This window comes from Hemicordylus capensis, chromosome 11, assembly GCF_027244095.1.
Source record: "Hemicordylus capensis ecotype Gifberg chromosome 11, rHemCap1.1.pri, whole genome shotgun sequence".
In the NCBI taxonomy this organism is placed as follows: domain Eukaryota; kingdom Metazoa; phylum Chordata; class Lepidosauria; order Squamata; family Cordylidae; genus Hemicordylus; species Hemicordylus capensis.
In genome coordinates, this window is record NC_069667.1 from 29,278,732 (window position 1) to 29,294,127 (window position 15,396).

General features: G+C 57.6%; 1 protein-coding gene across 15 annotated transcripts in view; it reads left to right on the top strand.

The window, feature by feature from the left end:
- The window catches only part of MID2 (midline 2), a 97,074-nt gene that overhangs the window by 54,220 nt on the left and 27,458 nt on the right, over positions 1-15,396 (top strand). For 13 of the 15 annotated variants that reach the window (XR_008311614.1, XR_008311615.1, XR_008311616.1 and 10 more), the window contains exon 3: positions 9,751-9,846. The exons of the other annotated variants lie outside the window; for them this stretch is intronic. Coding sequence is in view for 10 of the 13 variants with exons in the window: in XM_053273678.1 (XP_053129653.1) it covers positions 9,751-9,846 (96 nt within the window). In the remaining 3 variants the exon portion in view is untranslated. The remainder of the gene's footprint in view (positions 1-9,750; positions 9,847-15,396) is intronic. 15 annotated transcript variants of the gene reach the window in all.

Genomic DNA, 15,396 nt, shown 5'->3' on the forward strand with positions numbered 1-15,396 from the left:
GATCAGACTGCTTGTGAGCCATCAACCTTGGCTTCCTATTCTGCTCCTTCCCCCCACCACTCCCCCAACACACACACACACACACACACACACACACACATACACACACATCTCCCCAGCATGCTTCAGCCCTCCTGCAAGGAAATGCTCATTATCTGCAGATCCAAAGACTGCAGATCCTCCTCCCAGATCTCCGCCCTCCAAACACCTTCAAAGAGCAAAAAGAACCCTGAGAACTGGCTCTCCAACTCTTTGCCTCGGGGTCCAAGGCAAGGCAGCTAGGCTGCTTGGTGTTTGCATTCCATAGGCGTGACTTGCTCTTATCAAGTAAATGTTAAGACTGAGGTCAGCGCCATGCAGTGGTTTTTCCAGGGAACTTCACTGAAGAACAGGATTTTTAATATAACCCGGGATGAGGTGCAATCCAGAAGGGAAAGCTCGATTTGTGTGTGTGTGTGTGTGTGTGTGTGTGTGTGTGTGTGTGTGTGTAGGGGGGTCTGTGCTTCCAAAGACATCAAACCAACCTCTGTGGGAATCTGGCTGTAGTGAGAACACACATACCCTCCCTTCCAGAGGAGATTTGGGGTAAAGGTCTTGTGTGAGAAAGCTCCTGGAGCTCATCTTTGCTAACACGGGCTTTTTAGTCCCTCCTGACAACGCTGGTGTGCATCTTGGCAAGGTCTGTGAGTCTCGTCTTTGATGAAGCAGGCCCCTTGAGCAGAAGCCAGTTTTCATTTTGAGAAATGTTTAAAAATGGAGAGAGAGAGAACGAACAGTGCAGAGTTCGCTGTGGGATATCTCCCCCTGCAAAGATAGATCACGTTTATGTTGTGACTTCTCCTAAAGAACTCTGAGAATTCAGAAGGCCGAGGAGGGGGCCTCTGTTTTGCTCATCAGCACCCATCGCCTTTTCCTTGCTTCTCTGTGTGCAGCCTAGAAAACCTTCCTGCTGCCTTCCCTCCATCAGGAGTGTTAAAGCTGACGGTCCAGATCTCTCTCCCCTTGGCACCCCGCTGGCCCTGGGCACCCTTTGTTAAAAGAAAACTGAAGGCTGCTTCAGGGAAGAAGGCACTGGATCAGAGACACTGCCATGATTTTCCCCGCCCTCCATGGAAGTTCTCCTCCAAAAATACACTGGGGGAAAATAAATATATGTGCAATATAGACAAAATATATTTTAGCTGGTCCCAAGAAAGGTATTGCCCTATTCTGGATGTTGCAGGGGTGTGTTTTTTTTGTAATCACAGCTACATATGATTTTTGTTCATTAATTTATGAGGAGGATGGCTGGTCTTGTGGTAGGGAGCTTGAATTGTCCCCCTTGCTAAGCAGGGCCCACCTTGATTTGCATTTGGATGGGTGACTACATGTGAGAGCTGTAAGGTATTCCCCTGAGGGGATGGTTCCATAGTTTGGTGGTAGAGCATCTTCTCTGCATTCAGAAGGTCCCAGGTTTAATCCCTGGTGGGGGCAGCGTCTCCAGGAAGGGCTGGGAGAGACTCCTGCCTCAAACCTTAGAGAAGCCGCTGCCAGTCGGCATAGACAGTGCTGAGCCAGATGGACCAAGGGTCTGACTCAGTAGACGGCGGCTTCCTGTGTCCCTGCACACAAGCTTGCAGGTGCTGGCCCCAAGCCCAGATGGTTTTCTCCCAGGTGGATGCTCAGAGAGCATCCTTCCTTCCCACATTTCCCAGGCCATCAGAGTTTCTGGGGCGCTGCTGAGCAGACTTCTGCAGGGAGGAAAGTGGCAAGAGGCCCAGGCTGCCCGGCAGGGGCTCGCGTGTTGACAAGTCCCTCCTGCAGCTGCAGAAACACCACGAGGGGCCGCGCCAGTGAACAGGCACACTTGGTTTCATCTCGCGCCGCTGGCAAACCTGTCCTCCTGCATCCCCCACTGCCTCCGTGTACGCGGATGGGGCGTGGCGCTGGAGGTAGGCAGCCATGTTGCTTGGTACGGTGGTGTTCAGGCACAGCAGCGTCTGGGAAATGCCCTGGAGCTGGAGGTTTTGTACAACGGAGCCAAGGAAGAGGCCCCCAGATGGCCCGACCACAAATCCCATCATACTTGACTGTGGCTAGGAATGATGGGAGTTGTAATCCAAGCACAGCTGGAGGGCAGAAATTATGCAGCTGCCCGTGGCTTTTGGAGCATAGGAAGCTGCCATGTACCGAGTCAGACCGTTGGGCCATCTAGCTCACAATTGTCTCCACAGACTGGCAGCAGCTTCTCCAAGGCTGCAGGCAGGAGTCTCTCTCAGCCCTGTCCTGGAGCTGCTGCCAGGGAGGGTCTCCGGGACCTTCTGCATGCAAGCAGGCAGGTGCTTCTCCCAAAGTGGCCTCATCATCCCCGAAGGGGAATACCTTACAGTGCTGCTCACACAGGAGGTCTCCCATTCAGATGCAAACGGGGTGGCCCCTGCTTAGCAAAGGGAACAATGCATGCTTGCTGCTGCAAGACCAGCTCTCCTCCTTGTGCTGATAGGCTAAGCCGACTCCTGTGGGGAGGAGCCGCTGACTGCCCTGTTTCGGAGGACAATTGCCACCCTTAAGTGGAAGAGCTCCGAAGGGGGTGGATTTGGCACGCATGCCCATGAAGAGGCACCCGGTGGGCAGAATTCCTGTTTCAGAGCACATCTGGTCATTATCTCCTCATGACAGCTTCTGAGATTGGCAGCCTTGGTGGGCGGGCGGGGGGGGCAGCCCAGCTCTGCCGAGGTTTGTGCTGCAAGAATAAGTGAGTGGGAGGGGCCTGGGGGGCGCCCCCTTCCACCCTCCCTGCCTGGCTGGGCACACGGCCCTCCGGGGTGGGGCATAGCCTGGCCCCGAATCCAGGGGGTGGCGGGGAGTCCAGGGTGGGAGGCTTCCCTCTTTCCCCACCCCAGGAAGGCTTGGCTCAATCTACTATTTATATCAGCTTAATTAGCACCATTAATAATCGGATCAAGGCGCCAGAGTTGTAATTACACGTCTGCTGAGCATGTGCTTGCTGTGCTGTTTGAAAAGCCAGTCCAACTGCGGGTGGGGAGGCTCCCCGACAGCTCTCTTGGTGGCGGATGCGCTTGCCGGATGCCACCCACTAGGCGGCGCTTCCCTGGACCACCTCGCCTTGGCACTCCTGCCACCCGAGCCCCCCAGCAGAGGCAAGCGAGGCCGGCTGCTGTGGCCGAGGAGCCACAGGGATGGTGACGGGGCTGGCCGAGGCAGGGGGCCACGGGGCTCCCCTGAGGGGTGGTGCCTGGGGAGGGCACCCCCTCCTTGGCTGGACTGCCGCTGCACCGGTGCCGAGGGGAGAGCAGAGGCCGAGGCCATGGGCAGAAGGGGCAGAGGCCCCGGCGGCTGGAGAAGCTGGGGGGGGGGCGCGGCGGGAGGTTCCCGCGAACAATGGCATTGCACAGGCGTGTCGTTGCCTGGGATTTGAATGGGGATTGGCGGGAAGGCGGAGGCGGCGTTTCCTCCAAGGGCCATGGAGCCCCCTTGGGCCCCTGCTGCACCCCCTTGTCTCCCCGAAAGGGCCCTGCCGGGAGCGCAGGGCTGTGGGGCGGGCAGCACATCCACTCGGTGTCGTTTTCGGCAGGCAAACTGGCTGGCCGGGCTTCGTGCCTTGGCAAAGGGACCGAGAGAGAGAGAAGGACGATGCCGACGCCTCTGAACTGCCGTCTGGGGCTGCCTCCTCCAGCTCCCGGAGGCGGAAATCCCTTCTTCTGCCCGCTGGGGGGGGGCAGAGGGGCTCCTCCTCTCCGCCTGGCCTGTTGCTCCTGCCGCTTGCTTGCCTCTGTGCTCGGCAGCAGCTCAGCTGGACCCAGCAGCAGCAGCAGCAGCAGCAGCAGCAGCCGCCATCGGGCACCAGCCTCTTCCCGAGGGAGCTCAGTGCAGTCCCTGGCGTCTTTCCCCTCATGCGGAGTAACGGGGGGAATCGCGGTCGCTCGGTGGTAGAGCACGTGCAGAAGGCGGCCATGCAGGCGGTCCTGGGCGCAGCTGCTGCTGGGGAAGATCCCGGAGCCTGGGACCCTGGAGGGCCGCTGCCAGTCCGTGGGGGCGAGGGGGCCTCTCTCTCCACGATGCCCCGGGCCGCCTCTGCAGCTCTGCATGTTCCGCTGTAAGCAGCCGGCATTGTCGGGTTCCTGGGGAAGCGCGACCAGAACAGCCCAATCCCATCATCCCGGCATTTCTCGCCTCTTCGCACTGGTTGTGTGACTAGATGTGCGTGGCGGGGGCGGGGCTGCACAACTGGGGCCCGTCGTTGCACTACGACTCCCATCATCCCCAGCCACAGTGTTAGGAATATTGGCAGCTGCCTTCGGCCGAGTCAGAGCCCTGCTCCCTCCGGCGCAGTCCGCACTGCCTGGCAGCAGCTCTCCCGGGTTGCAGGCAGGCGTCTCCTCCCCCCGCCGCCCCTGGAGCGAAGCTGGCGCCTCTGGTGCTCTTCCCCAGAGGGAGGGCCCCATCCCCGCGGGGGAGCAGCCCTCGAAGCAAGGCGGGTCCTGCCTCGCCAAGGGGGCAGGTCCTGCTCAGGGCCCCGAGGAGACCCGCCGCAGGCGCCTGCTGCAGCCGCCCGCCCCCCCCGCCGGAGTCAGCCCCCCCGCCCCCCAGCTGCTTTGAAGCGCACGCTAGAAGACCCAGGGAGCTTCCTGGCCCTTGGGCCACCCAGCGTAGCCCCGGCGGCAGGCAGGTCCCGTGGCAAGCAGCAGGGGGGGTCCTCTTTGCTAAGCAGGGCCTGCCCTGGCTTGCCTTTGGGCACTCCAGAGGCGGGCTGTGCCTCCGTGGACGGAGAGCAGAAGCTCCCACGTTCCCTCCGGGCAGCGCAGATTTGAGGCTCCTGCCTGCCTGCAACCTTGGGGAAGCCGGCCACTGCCAGTCCGTGGAGGCAGTCCGGAGCGCGGTGGGCCACGGCTCTGACTCCGGCCAAGGCTGCTCCCACTCTCTGCAACAGAGGCGGGCAACCTCCGGCTGGGAGTCAGAGGCTGGAGCCGGCGGGACCTTCCGTCCTGTGCCAAGGAGAGGCTCGGAGCGCCTCCCTCAGGCCTGAGAAGTCCCTGCAAGCCAAACGGTCTTGTCCTGAGCAGAGAGAAGCCGAGGAGCTGGAGAGAGACGGAGGCTTTGTGCCTTCTGGGCCTCTAAACAACTCCAAAGAGCCTTCCTTTAACTAGTCGTTGGCTCTCCGGGAATGGAGGGAGCTCAGCATGGAGCAGGCTGCTTTGCACACATATATCAAGTCATTTGCAAAGAGCAGCAGCAGCAGCAGCAGCAGCAGCTCCTCCCTCAACTGCCTGGCTCGGAGTGGGGTGGGTGTCTGGGATCTTGCATCTCCCCCCCACCCCACCCCACAATTAATTTTCCTTCATTAGTTGCATTGGAAGATTAAAGAGGGTCTGTTCCCGTTTCAAAGCTGAAACTTCAGAGCCGCCAAGCCAGCGATGAGAGAGAGAATTAGCCAGTGAAATGTCCAATGTTTCTAGTCAAATTATGCTCCTAATGGCATCTAGCTCCTAAGGGAGGCCTCTAAGCCGGGACAGTGAGGGGGGCGCTGGGGCTGGGGGGGAGCGGCGAGAGGTACATTTGACAACCGGTTCATCTGAGCTCCCGACCAGCAGTTCCACCAGCACTGCACGGTGCTGCTGCTACGCTCCGGCCCGCAGCCCGTGCGGTGGCAGCCCGTCTCCGGAGCTCGCCTGGCCTCCACACACGTGGCCTGTTCCAAGCGAGGAACACTTGCGATGGCCCATGCCGAGTCGGAACGTTCTGCACACCCCTACTGCCAGTCAGTGTAGACAATCCTGATTTAGACGGACCAAGCATCTGACTCAGTTGGCGGCAGTTAACTCTGTTTTGGGGATGGGGCTTCAGCTCAGCGGTCGAGTGTCCAGCTGGCATGCAGTTTCCGTCCCTGGCAGCATCTCCAGCTAGAGCTGGGAGAGAAACCTTGGAGAGCTGCTGCCAGTCAGTGTAGACAGGACTGAGCTGGATGGGCCAAGGCTCTGACTCAGTATCAGGCAGCATCCTACATTCCTCTGTTTCTTCCTTTCATGGGATACCTGACCACGGTCCCATAACATCCCAACCCTGCCAAAGGCTTTTGGACTTTGGGGTCTTCTCCAAGGATGTGCAGGCTGGCAAGACCTTGTTTTATGGCGTCTTGCTGGCAGAGCTGAGCCTCTTCCCTTGCCAAGCTTGACTGAGAACTCAGCAGGGGATCCCCTGGACTTTGAAATATTGATGCAAGATCATTTTCACGACGCGCCATGCAACAGGTCGCAAGCTGTCTGTTACGAAACTTTTTCCTCTGAGTGGAATCACTTATTTTTTAATGGAAAGACAGTGTCGCTTTAATTATTGATAGCCAGAAATACGTGTCCACCATGTGGCTGCAGATCTCGAAATTGCTTCCAATGGGTCCCCCCCCCGGCTGCTCTTTGCTGGGTCAGATTGTGTTTTTGCTGCATTAATTCTGCATGAAGGCCTGCACTGCCACAGCAGAGATGGCAGCCGCTCAGCAGTTCGCACCGCAGGCGGCAGGCAGGAGAAGCCTTGGGAAACCGCCGGGCTTCACCTGAAGGGAAGCCGTCTGACATGGTGGTTGTCATTAACCACAAGTGGCTCTTGACTCTCTTTTTGGAAGTTTGCAAGGAAGATGTGCCCCCCCACCCCCGGAGAAGGCTCAGCAGTGTGTCTAGTGAGGATCTGTCTAGTGCAGGGCTCCACAGCTTCAGCCCTCCTGCAAATGTTGGACTACAGCTCCCATAATCCCTGTGCATTGGGCACTGTGACTGGGAGCTATAGTCCAAAAACAGCCAGAGGGCTGAAGTGAGTAGCCCTGGGCTAATGGCTCTTCATTCTGGCCTGTCATTCAGGTAGGATGGGGAGGAGAGCTGGTCTTCTGGTAGCGAGCACAACTGGTCCCCTTTGCTAAGCAGAGTCTGCCCTGGTTTGCATTTGGAGGGGTGACTACCTGTGAGCTCTGTCCGCTATAAGAAATTCCCCTTAGGGCAGGGGGGCTCAGACTTTTGTCCCCAGATGATGTTGGACTGCAACTTCTATTATCCTCAAACACCATGCCCTGTGGCAGGGGATGATGGGAGCTGTAGTTCAACAGCATCTGGAGGGAGCACTGGTCTCCAGGTGCCAGGCTGATGGTGCTGGGCCATCTGACTCCTCTCCCAGGCTCTCCCCCCCATCCCCTCCTGGGGGGCTCCAGAGTCGTGACTGTGCCTGTGAGTCGTGACTAGTCAGGATCACAGCATGCCGAGTTTGTTTTAGTACTTCCTACTTAAACACGGATTGCAAGGCGGTTGTGCCCCCCCCGCCCCCGTGTCCTCTTAGCCATTGTGTCAAATTGGAGTAGCATGTCGGGGCGGGCGGCATCGTCCCAGGCCCTAGAGTTGTGGGGACCTGCCGGATGACATGCATGGCTGTGCGCACGGACACCCGCTCGGTAATCAGCTGCTCAGTGTTCCTTGTGACAGGGAATCCCAGCTGCCGTTGCCTCCAACTCCCAGCATCCCGCAGTGCAGCGGCTGGAGGTGATGGGGGCAGGCAGCACCGTCTGGGGAAGTGGGTGTGCGGAAGATTTCTGCAGCGGATTCCTGTGGGGCAGGAGGCCGTGCCCGGTGCAGCGCCTTCCGGCTGCCTGCGCTTCCCCCACCCAGACTGCCCCTGCTGAGGCTCTGAGACCGAAGACAGCCACTGCCAAGAGAGAAGCAGCTGGGGCTGTAGGGCAGGAGCATGGCCAAGCGGGTGTCTGCCAGGGAAGTGGCGCTTCTCCGGGGGTTCCTGCCTGTCTCTCTGGAGCCTCGGAGCTGCCCCTCGCTGCAGACCCCAGCTCCAAACGCCGTGGCGGAAAATGCTGCTGCCTGATGGGAAGGCCCCGCATGGCCTCCGCTGACCGGCTTCCTTCACGCGCCTGGCTCAAGTGCAGCGGGCGCGCCTCTGTGGGGCAGGGTTTCAACACTGTCCTCTTGCCGTGTTTGCAACCCGTCTCCCCCCCGGCTCTCAAAAGCTGCTCCTTCATGCAAGAGCGTGAGTGACTTGAGACTGAAAAGCATGGCCGAGACTTGTATGCAAGGCTGAAATTGTCCGGACAGTGTGGGAGAGAAGGGACGAATGAAAAGCATGCGTGTGACAAACGAGTTCAAAGAACTTTGTGCCGATGAACACATTTGCATGCAAATGAATCCGGCTTCAGTCCAAAGGGAAGCGAGTCTGTTGCTGTGTGCGTTTTCCTGGGCCGTATCTCTTCTGTGATGTGGCCTTGTGAAGCATGGTGGGTTACTGTTGGGTGGCAGACCAGTCAAGCTGACAAGGTGAAAACTCAGGACTGGGTTCTCTTGGCACAGAATTTATCTCCCTTTCTTGCACAGTGTGTGAGAAACTGGGGATGCCAGGGATGGGAAAACCACATTCCAGTAGCTAAGGGGCAAATAGGAATAAAATGCAGAATCGGAATATTTACTGGTGCAACAAAGCATGAATGCTGCGCAATTTCTGTAGCACCAAATGGGAGACAATGATATTTCTGCAGCCACAGAGGCACACGTGACCCTTGTCCAAACATGAGGAGGTTTGCTAATGAACTCCACTTCCTGCAACTGGTCTGTTGACCTGCCTGGGCCGGGTCAGCTCAGCAGGGAGAGAAAGCAGGTCTGCTGCAGAAGTCGTGGCCTGCGGTGCGCACGCACTCCCAGCCGGTGGCCTCCTGTCGGGAGAAACCGAGCCCGGAGGAGGAGGAGGGGAGGCCCCGGACTCAGAGGGGCAGGCCATGGCTCCGGGGCACCCTTGGCGTGCCCCCAGGCCCCACTTCAGTCCCTGTCAGCCTCTCCAGCTTGCAGGGTCCCAGTCAGTGGGGTCAGGAGGCCTCCCCCTCCGCCTGGGACCTCTGCTGAGAGCCAGCAGAGGCCAGGCTGCCTGCCTGGGATCTCGGGGAGGGGAGGGGAGGCGGCCAGAGGCGCCAGCAAGGAGGGGAGGCGCCCTTCTGCCCCTGCTGTTGAGACGGAGTCGGGGGGGGGTGCCGAGAGAGCGGGCAGCCATCTGCACTGGCCTTGAGCCACCACGGGTGTGAGCATTTGGCCCCTTCTTCTTGGCCCCTGGTTCCTCTGTTCTCTGGCCGTCAGCCCCCCGGACTCTCTCGCTTCTTTCCCAGCCCACAAGCCACAACTCACATGGGCAGCGCGGACTGATTTTTCTCCCGTGCAGACTTTTCCCTTCCCACATACAAAAGGAGGGGCTGTTTCAGGTCGTTTCTGCCCCTTTCCCCTGCGGCGGTTAGCACATTCAGGACCCTTCTGTGCTCTCACAGCATCTCAGTCAGTGCCAGGGCTCGGAGGAGGTGAGCCTGCCTTTGTGCACATGCACATGCGCAGCGCTGCGCGGAGATGATGAAAAGTGGCCTGCGGCTGCCCCCTCCTTGTTCTCCGGAATGGGTGCCAGAACGGGAGTCCCAAGCAATGGCAGCGTCGGAAGCGAAGGAGGGTTCTTGGCGGGCTTCGGAGGGGGTGGAGGCGGGTGGGTGGCCAGCAGCCTTGCAAGGAGTGTGAGGAGAGGAGTGCTTGGCCTGGTTTGCAAGGAGAAGCTGCTCGGGGGGGTGGGGGGGCATCTTGCTGGGGCCCCAGGGACCTGCCCCTCTCCGTTTCACTGGTTCTGGCCGGAGGCGGCCCAGGGCCAGGTGCTGCTGTCCTGCCTAGGGGTCCCGGGGAACCGCGATTTAGCTGGCTCACGGATGTTTTTCCTTTCTCTCCCTTCTCCTCCTTGGGCTGGCAGCAAACCCTGGAGATGAACCTCACGAACCTGGTTAAGCGCAACAGTGAGCTAGAGAACCAGATGGCCAAACTGATACAGATCTGCCAGCAGGTGGAGGTACGTGTGGGGCGTGAGCCCCCGGGGGGGCCGGGGCTGAGTTGCTGTCCAGCTGCTGGGGACGGGGCGGGAAAGCAGCTGTGGAGTGTGGGGCAGGAGCGGGAGGCTCCCCCGAAGGAGCCTTGCAGGCCAGATTTCTCAGGCACTTGAGGGCAGGAGGTCACCAGAGGAGCCCTGCTGGTGGGTCAGGCCAGGGCCCATCCAGGCCAGCAGCCCCCTCCCAGCAGTGCTGCCTAGCCTCATTCGTGCCCCCCCCTGATGAGGCGGGTGGAAGCGTCCAGCTCGCCAGGCCAGCAGCCACCTACCAGCCTCTCCTCCATGAACGGGACACACGCCTAATGTGACCTGCAGCCTGGCCTTCAGGGCCAGCCACTCCTAGGGGGTCGCCGAGGGCCCCAGTCTCGGGGCGGGGGGGGCCACATCAGCAGTGCCAGGATATAGCAGTGCCCAATATTCCCCCTCCCTCCGGCATTGCACCCCTGCACAATCCGCCGTCTCTTTGCGCCTCAGTCCCCAACGAACAGCTAGTCTCAGAGGCTGCACTTCTTCTCCGGAAGATGAGCTGCTTGCCTCGCCATTCGTTTCCAAAAAGAAATGGTCTCGGGTGGGATTTCCACGGGGGCAGCAGCATCTTTTCATCTCTGAAGCATTCGCGCTTCTTCCCCCTAGCAGACTGGGAACTCTCTCCCACTGGAACTTCCAGCCAGTGCGGGCTCGTCGTTCGCTGGCCATCTGGCCTTGCTGGTGAGCAGCCCGCGGGGCTCCCGTTGAAGCCGGAGGCCGAACTTCTTGTCTAGGGGGTGGGCACCAAACCCAGCCTCCCCCCAGGAAGGGGAAGCCCGCCACCCAGGGGCTGGCCCTGTCCTCGCTCTCAGCACCACCCGGCCACTGTCTCCTCGCCCGCCCAGCCCCAGCCCGTCTCCTCTGGCCTCCTCCTGCCCCGGTGCTGAGCCCGCAGACCGTGCCGTGCCGGTGCCCTGCCAGCTGTCACGTGGGCGCTTCTGTAAATCAAGCGGGCTTTGTCTTGGTTTGAGATATCCCCATCCTGGGCTTCCGAGAGAGCGTCCCCAGGGCTGTTTGCGCGCCGTAATTTAAAACCACTTTTTGTACTGTCAAGTTGTTGTGAATTACGAGGCTTTGGTTTGCCTTTCCAGGAGAGCCCGCTTCTCTTCCTCCTCGCCACCCCTCCCTCTCTCATGGCACCCAGTAAAGCCCCGATGCCAACAGAGCAATGCTTCCCCATAGCCATTAAGCTGCAAGAGCCGTGACTTGATCAACCAGGCGTCCTTGTCCCGTGCTCCGGAAGGCAAGGAAGCACTTAATGTCCTATTCTTTCCAAAGGCAGAACAATTAATACGGAATTAGCTGGCTGCTTTGTTTACCGAGGCAATGCACGAGGAGAAGCCGTAGCAATTAGTTTCTTCTTAATGGGCGATTGATCTTCAGTTACTAAATTAGGAAGTGGTTGCATGAGCAAGCTGCTGCTGCTGCTTCTGTTTTTTTAATAATGGGAGTAAAGATAGCGACCTGTGGTGGCAGAATCTAATTCGATAACCCGTTATGATTAAGTAGAGTTGGATGACAGCGTCTCCAGTGCCAGAACAGAGCACTGCCCGTGATTCTCCCTCTCCCACGGGTATTGCACCTCTGAAGTACTGCACAGTGGCGTAAGAATGCAAGACCCCCAAATATGGCCTCATTGCTCATGCCCCTCAGCCCCCAATGAAGAGCCTGCCTCATGAGCTGCAGTCCCACTTTTGAGTATGAACGGCCGGCCTCAGCACACATTGCCAGAAAGGACGTGGCCTCCAGACTGGATTTCCAAATTAACCAACAGCAGCACCTTTTCTCCCCTGAAGTGTCAGAGTTTGGCCCCCAGAACAGACAGGAACTCTCTCCCAGCTCCAGCAAGTCATTCCCTGGCCATCCGCGTGGGCTGGTGGTTGGACCTTGCCTGCGTCTGCTTCCTTTTGCCATGTCAAGCCGCTGGTTCTAGCCTTGCCTTCAGCAGGCACAGCAGAGAGATCAGTCCTCTTCTCCATCAGTGCCACAGCACCACTCTTCAGGTATTTGGAGGCAGCTTTCCTGTCTCCCTTTATTGAGGCGTCTCTTCTCCAGGCGAAATAGCCCTGGCTCTTTGCACCACAGCCAGCGCTGGCGTTTGATGAGGCTGGCGGACATGCGCCTGCGTCTTCCGAGGCCCTCCCAGCCACGATGGAGGCCCCGCTCCGCCAGTGCCACGCCGGGACAGGTGCCCGTGGAAGCAGCCGCGGTGGCTTTCATGGCCAGAAGTCACTCCTGGCAGCAGCGGCGAAACCGAGCCGTTCTCCAAGAGGACTGGAGAACGCTGGAGCCACGTCCCCTTTGGCTGGGATAGTCAGCTCTGCATTCTGCTGGCCAGGGCTGACCGTGTCCCTGGCCTTTTGCCCGGGGAGCTGTCCAGGGCCTGCTTCTGGGACAGGACAAGAGCCGCCAGACGAGAGGAAGGCCCTTCCGGACTCCTCATCACTGGACTCTCGAGCAAGAAGTCGCCATTTGCCCATGGCCTGACAGCCGCACAGCTTCAGCCCTCCTACAGATGTTGCACTACAACTCCCATCCTCCCTGACTATTGGCCACTGTGGCTGGGGTTGATGGGAGTTGTAGTCCAAAACCAGCTGGAGTGCCAGAGCTTTGCAGCCCTGCTTGGGTCCCCGTGGGGCACTCCCTGCCCCCAAACGCGCTCCTCCTCCTCCTCCTCCTCTCACCCCGTCTCTGTCGTGCCCCTCCCCGCCTCCTCCGCTGCTTCTGTCAGGCCAGCCTTCCGTGAGCAGCATCCTCCAGCCGCTCAGAGTCTTGGGCCGTGAACTGCCTTTGGAGCGGCGGCGGCGGCTGCTGCTGCTCTTTGTGTGTTCTGCTTACCCAGCAACTTGATCAAAAGTGGAGCCGATGAAAGGGACCCAGCAGCCTTTTCCTCGTTAGCCCTGCTGTAAGGGCAGCCTAGCAGAGGAGGGCGGCTTTCCTCTCTAACTGCTGCGAGTGGCGTTCAGCTTCTGAAGGTTTTCTCCTTCTGGCTCTGACACTTGACTTGGCTTTGTTGGTGGCAGCTCTAGAGAGGCAGAGAATAGAAGCAGAGAGTCTTGTAAGTTTATTTCACCAGAGCTGAGCTCTGGAGCTGGTTTTCAGGGCCAGTTTTTGACCCTGGCACTGAAATGCTGTGGTAAGTGAAATGCTGCTATAAGTAAAGAGTGCCTCTTGGCACGTGCAGAGTACAATTCCTCAGATTGCTATTGCCAGTCTGCTTGCACCCTAGGATTAAAGTTGATTGATTTATTAAGTGCCGTCAAGTCGGTGTCGACGCTTGGCGATCACATAGATTCTTTTTTTCCCTTTTCTTTTTTTTAAACATTTTATTTTAAAGAACGAACATTACAGTCCAAGACACTCCCAAGAACGAAACACTGTCATATCAAGTTTTAAAATAAAAAGAGAGAAGAAGAAAGGAAAAAAAGAAAGAGAAAAGAAAAGAAAGGAAAAGAAACACATAGATAGATAGATTCTCTCCAGGATTATCTGTCTTCCACTTGGCCTTTCAGGTCTCTCAGTGGTGCATTCATTGTCGTAATTGAGTCCATCCACCTTAAGAACATAAGAACCCAGGCCCAAGGAAGCCCATCTAGTCCACCATCCTGTTTGACACAGTGGCCCACCAGATGCTGCTGGAAGCCACAGGCAGGAGTTGGAAGGGGCAGGCCCTCCCTCCTGCTGTGACTCCCCTGCAACTGGCACTGAGAGGCATCCTGCCTTGGAGGCTGGAGGTGGCCCACAGCCCTCCAACTAGTAGCCGTTGATAGACCTCTCCTCCATGAAGTTATCCAAGCCCCTCTTAAAGCCCTCCAGGTTGTAGGCTGTCACCACATCTTGTGGCAGAGAATTCCACAAGTGGATTATGCGTAGTGTGAAAAAACAATGCATAATGACCAGCAAGCAAGGACAAATCTTGCTGCTGGTCATCCTCCTCTTCTCTTTCCTTCCACTTTCCCCAGCATTATGGACTTCTCAAGGGATCTGAGTTTTCGCATCATGTGTCCAAAGTAGGATAGTTAGGATTAAAGTTGAGGTGTAGCCACAGCACCTCTTGTTTTAGAAATGCCTGCTCATGAGTACCTTTGTGTGGATGGGAGCCAGTGACTCTAGTCGCCTGTCTCCCTGACAGTAACACTTGGACGAGTATTTTTGTGTTTATGCACACACACACACACACGCTTCCCTCTCCCCCCTCTCTCTCTGTTGAGTCCTGAGCTGTTCATCCCCTTTGGCATTTCCATTGTAAGCTACATCCGCGCAGACGTTCTCTCTCCTCTCCCCTCCACCTAATGCTCTCTCGCTTCCCCATCAGCTGCTGCCATGCATTGCCTTGAGACCTATAGGGGACATCTCAAATGGGATTGGTTGTTTTCTTTCAGTCGGGAAATTTCAGCACCCCCACCCCAGCTCCCGAGGCTGCAAGTTTTCCACCTCATTTAAAAGTTTTAAGCTCCGACAGTTGCTCCTTCCAGCGCAACCCATGAAATGCACTTTTTCCGTCTTAGTGAGCTTGAAACTCTCCAGTCTTCGGTGGGAAAGAGAACTGAGAGCCGGCATTTAAGTTATACAACCAGAAGGCCTTTCCAAAACTGGGAGATGCTTCCCCATGGGAAATGTACCACGCTCACCCCTGCCCTACATCTGGATCCTGGGATGGAGTAGATAAGGTTTTAACCGTCTTCCCTGTAAGAGGGATTCCCAGATGTTGAGGAGATCTGGTCTTGTGCTAAAGGTAAAGGTGTGCCTTCAAGTCGATGTCGACTCCTGGCGCCCACAGAGCCCTGTGGTTGTCTTTGGTAGAATCCAGGAGGGGTTGACCATGGCCTCCTCCCACGCAGGATGAGATGATGATGCCTTTCAGCATCTTCCTAGATCGCTGCTGCCTGATATGAGGTGTTTCCCATCATCTGGGAAACATAGTCTGGGAAACATACCAGCGGGGATTCGAACCGGCAGTCTTCTGCTTGTTAGTCAAGCATTTCCCCGCTACGTCACTTAAGGTGGGGTCTTGTGGTAGCAAGTAGAAATTGTCCCCTTTGCTAAGCAGGGTCTGCCCTGGTTTGAACATGAATGGGAGATTACATGTGCTTCCTGTAAGATATTCCCCTTAGGGGCTGGGGCCACTCTGGGAAGAGCATCTAGGTTTCCAGTTCCTTCCCTGGCGGCATCTCCAAGATGGGGCTGAGAGAGACTCCTGCCCGCAACCTTGGAGAAGCCACTGCCAGCCTGTGTAGACAATACTGAGCTAGATGGACTAAAGGTCTGACTCGGTATATGGCAGATAATAGGATTATAATAAATCCCTATGTTCCTGTGTTCCTTTGTTGACTACAGCTGCAGTGGCCTTTGGCTGGGGATGATGGGATTTGTAGTCCACCGCATCTGTACATCCCTGTTACAGGGAACACTGACTGGCTGTCAGTGGAACCTGCTTGCAGAGTCAGCCGCTGACTTGTCTGTGACTGTCAGAATCCCCACCAAGGC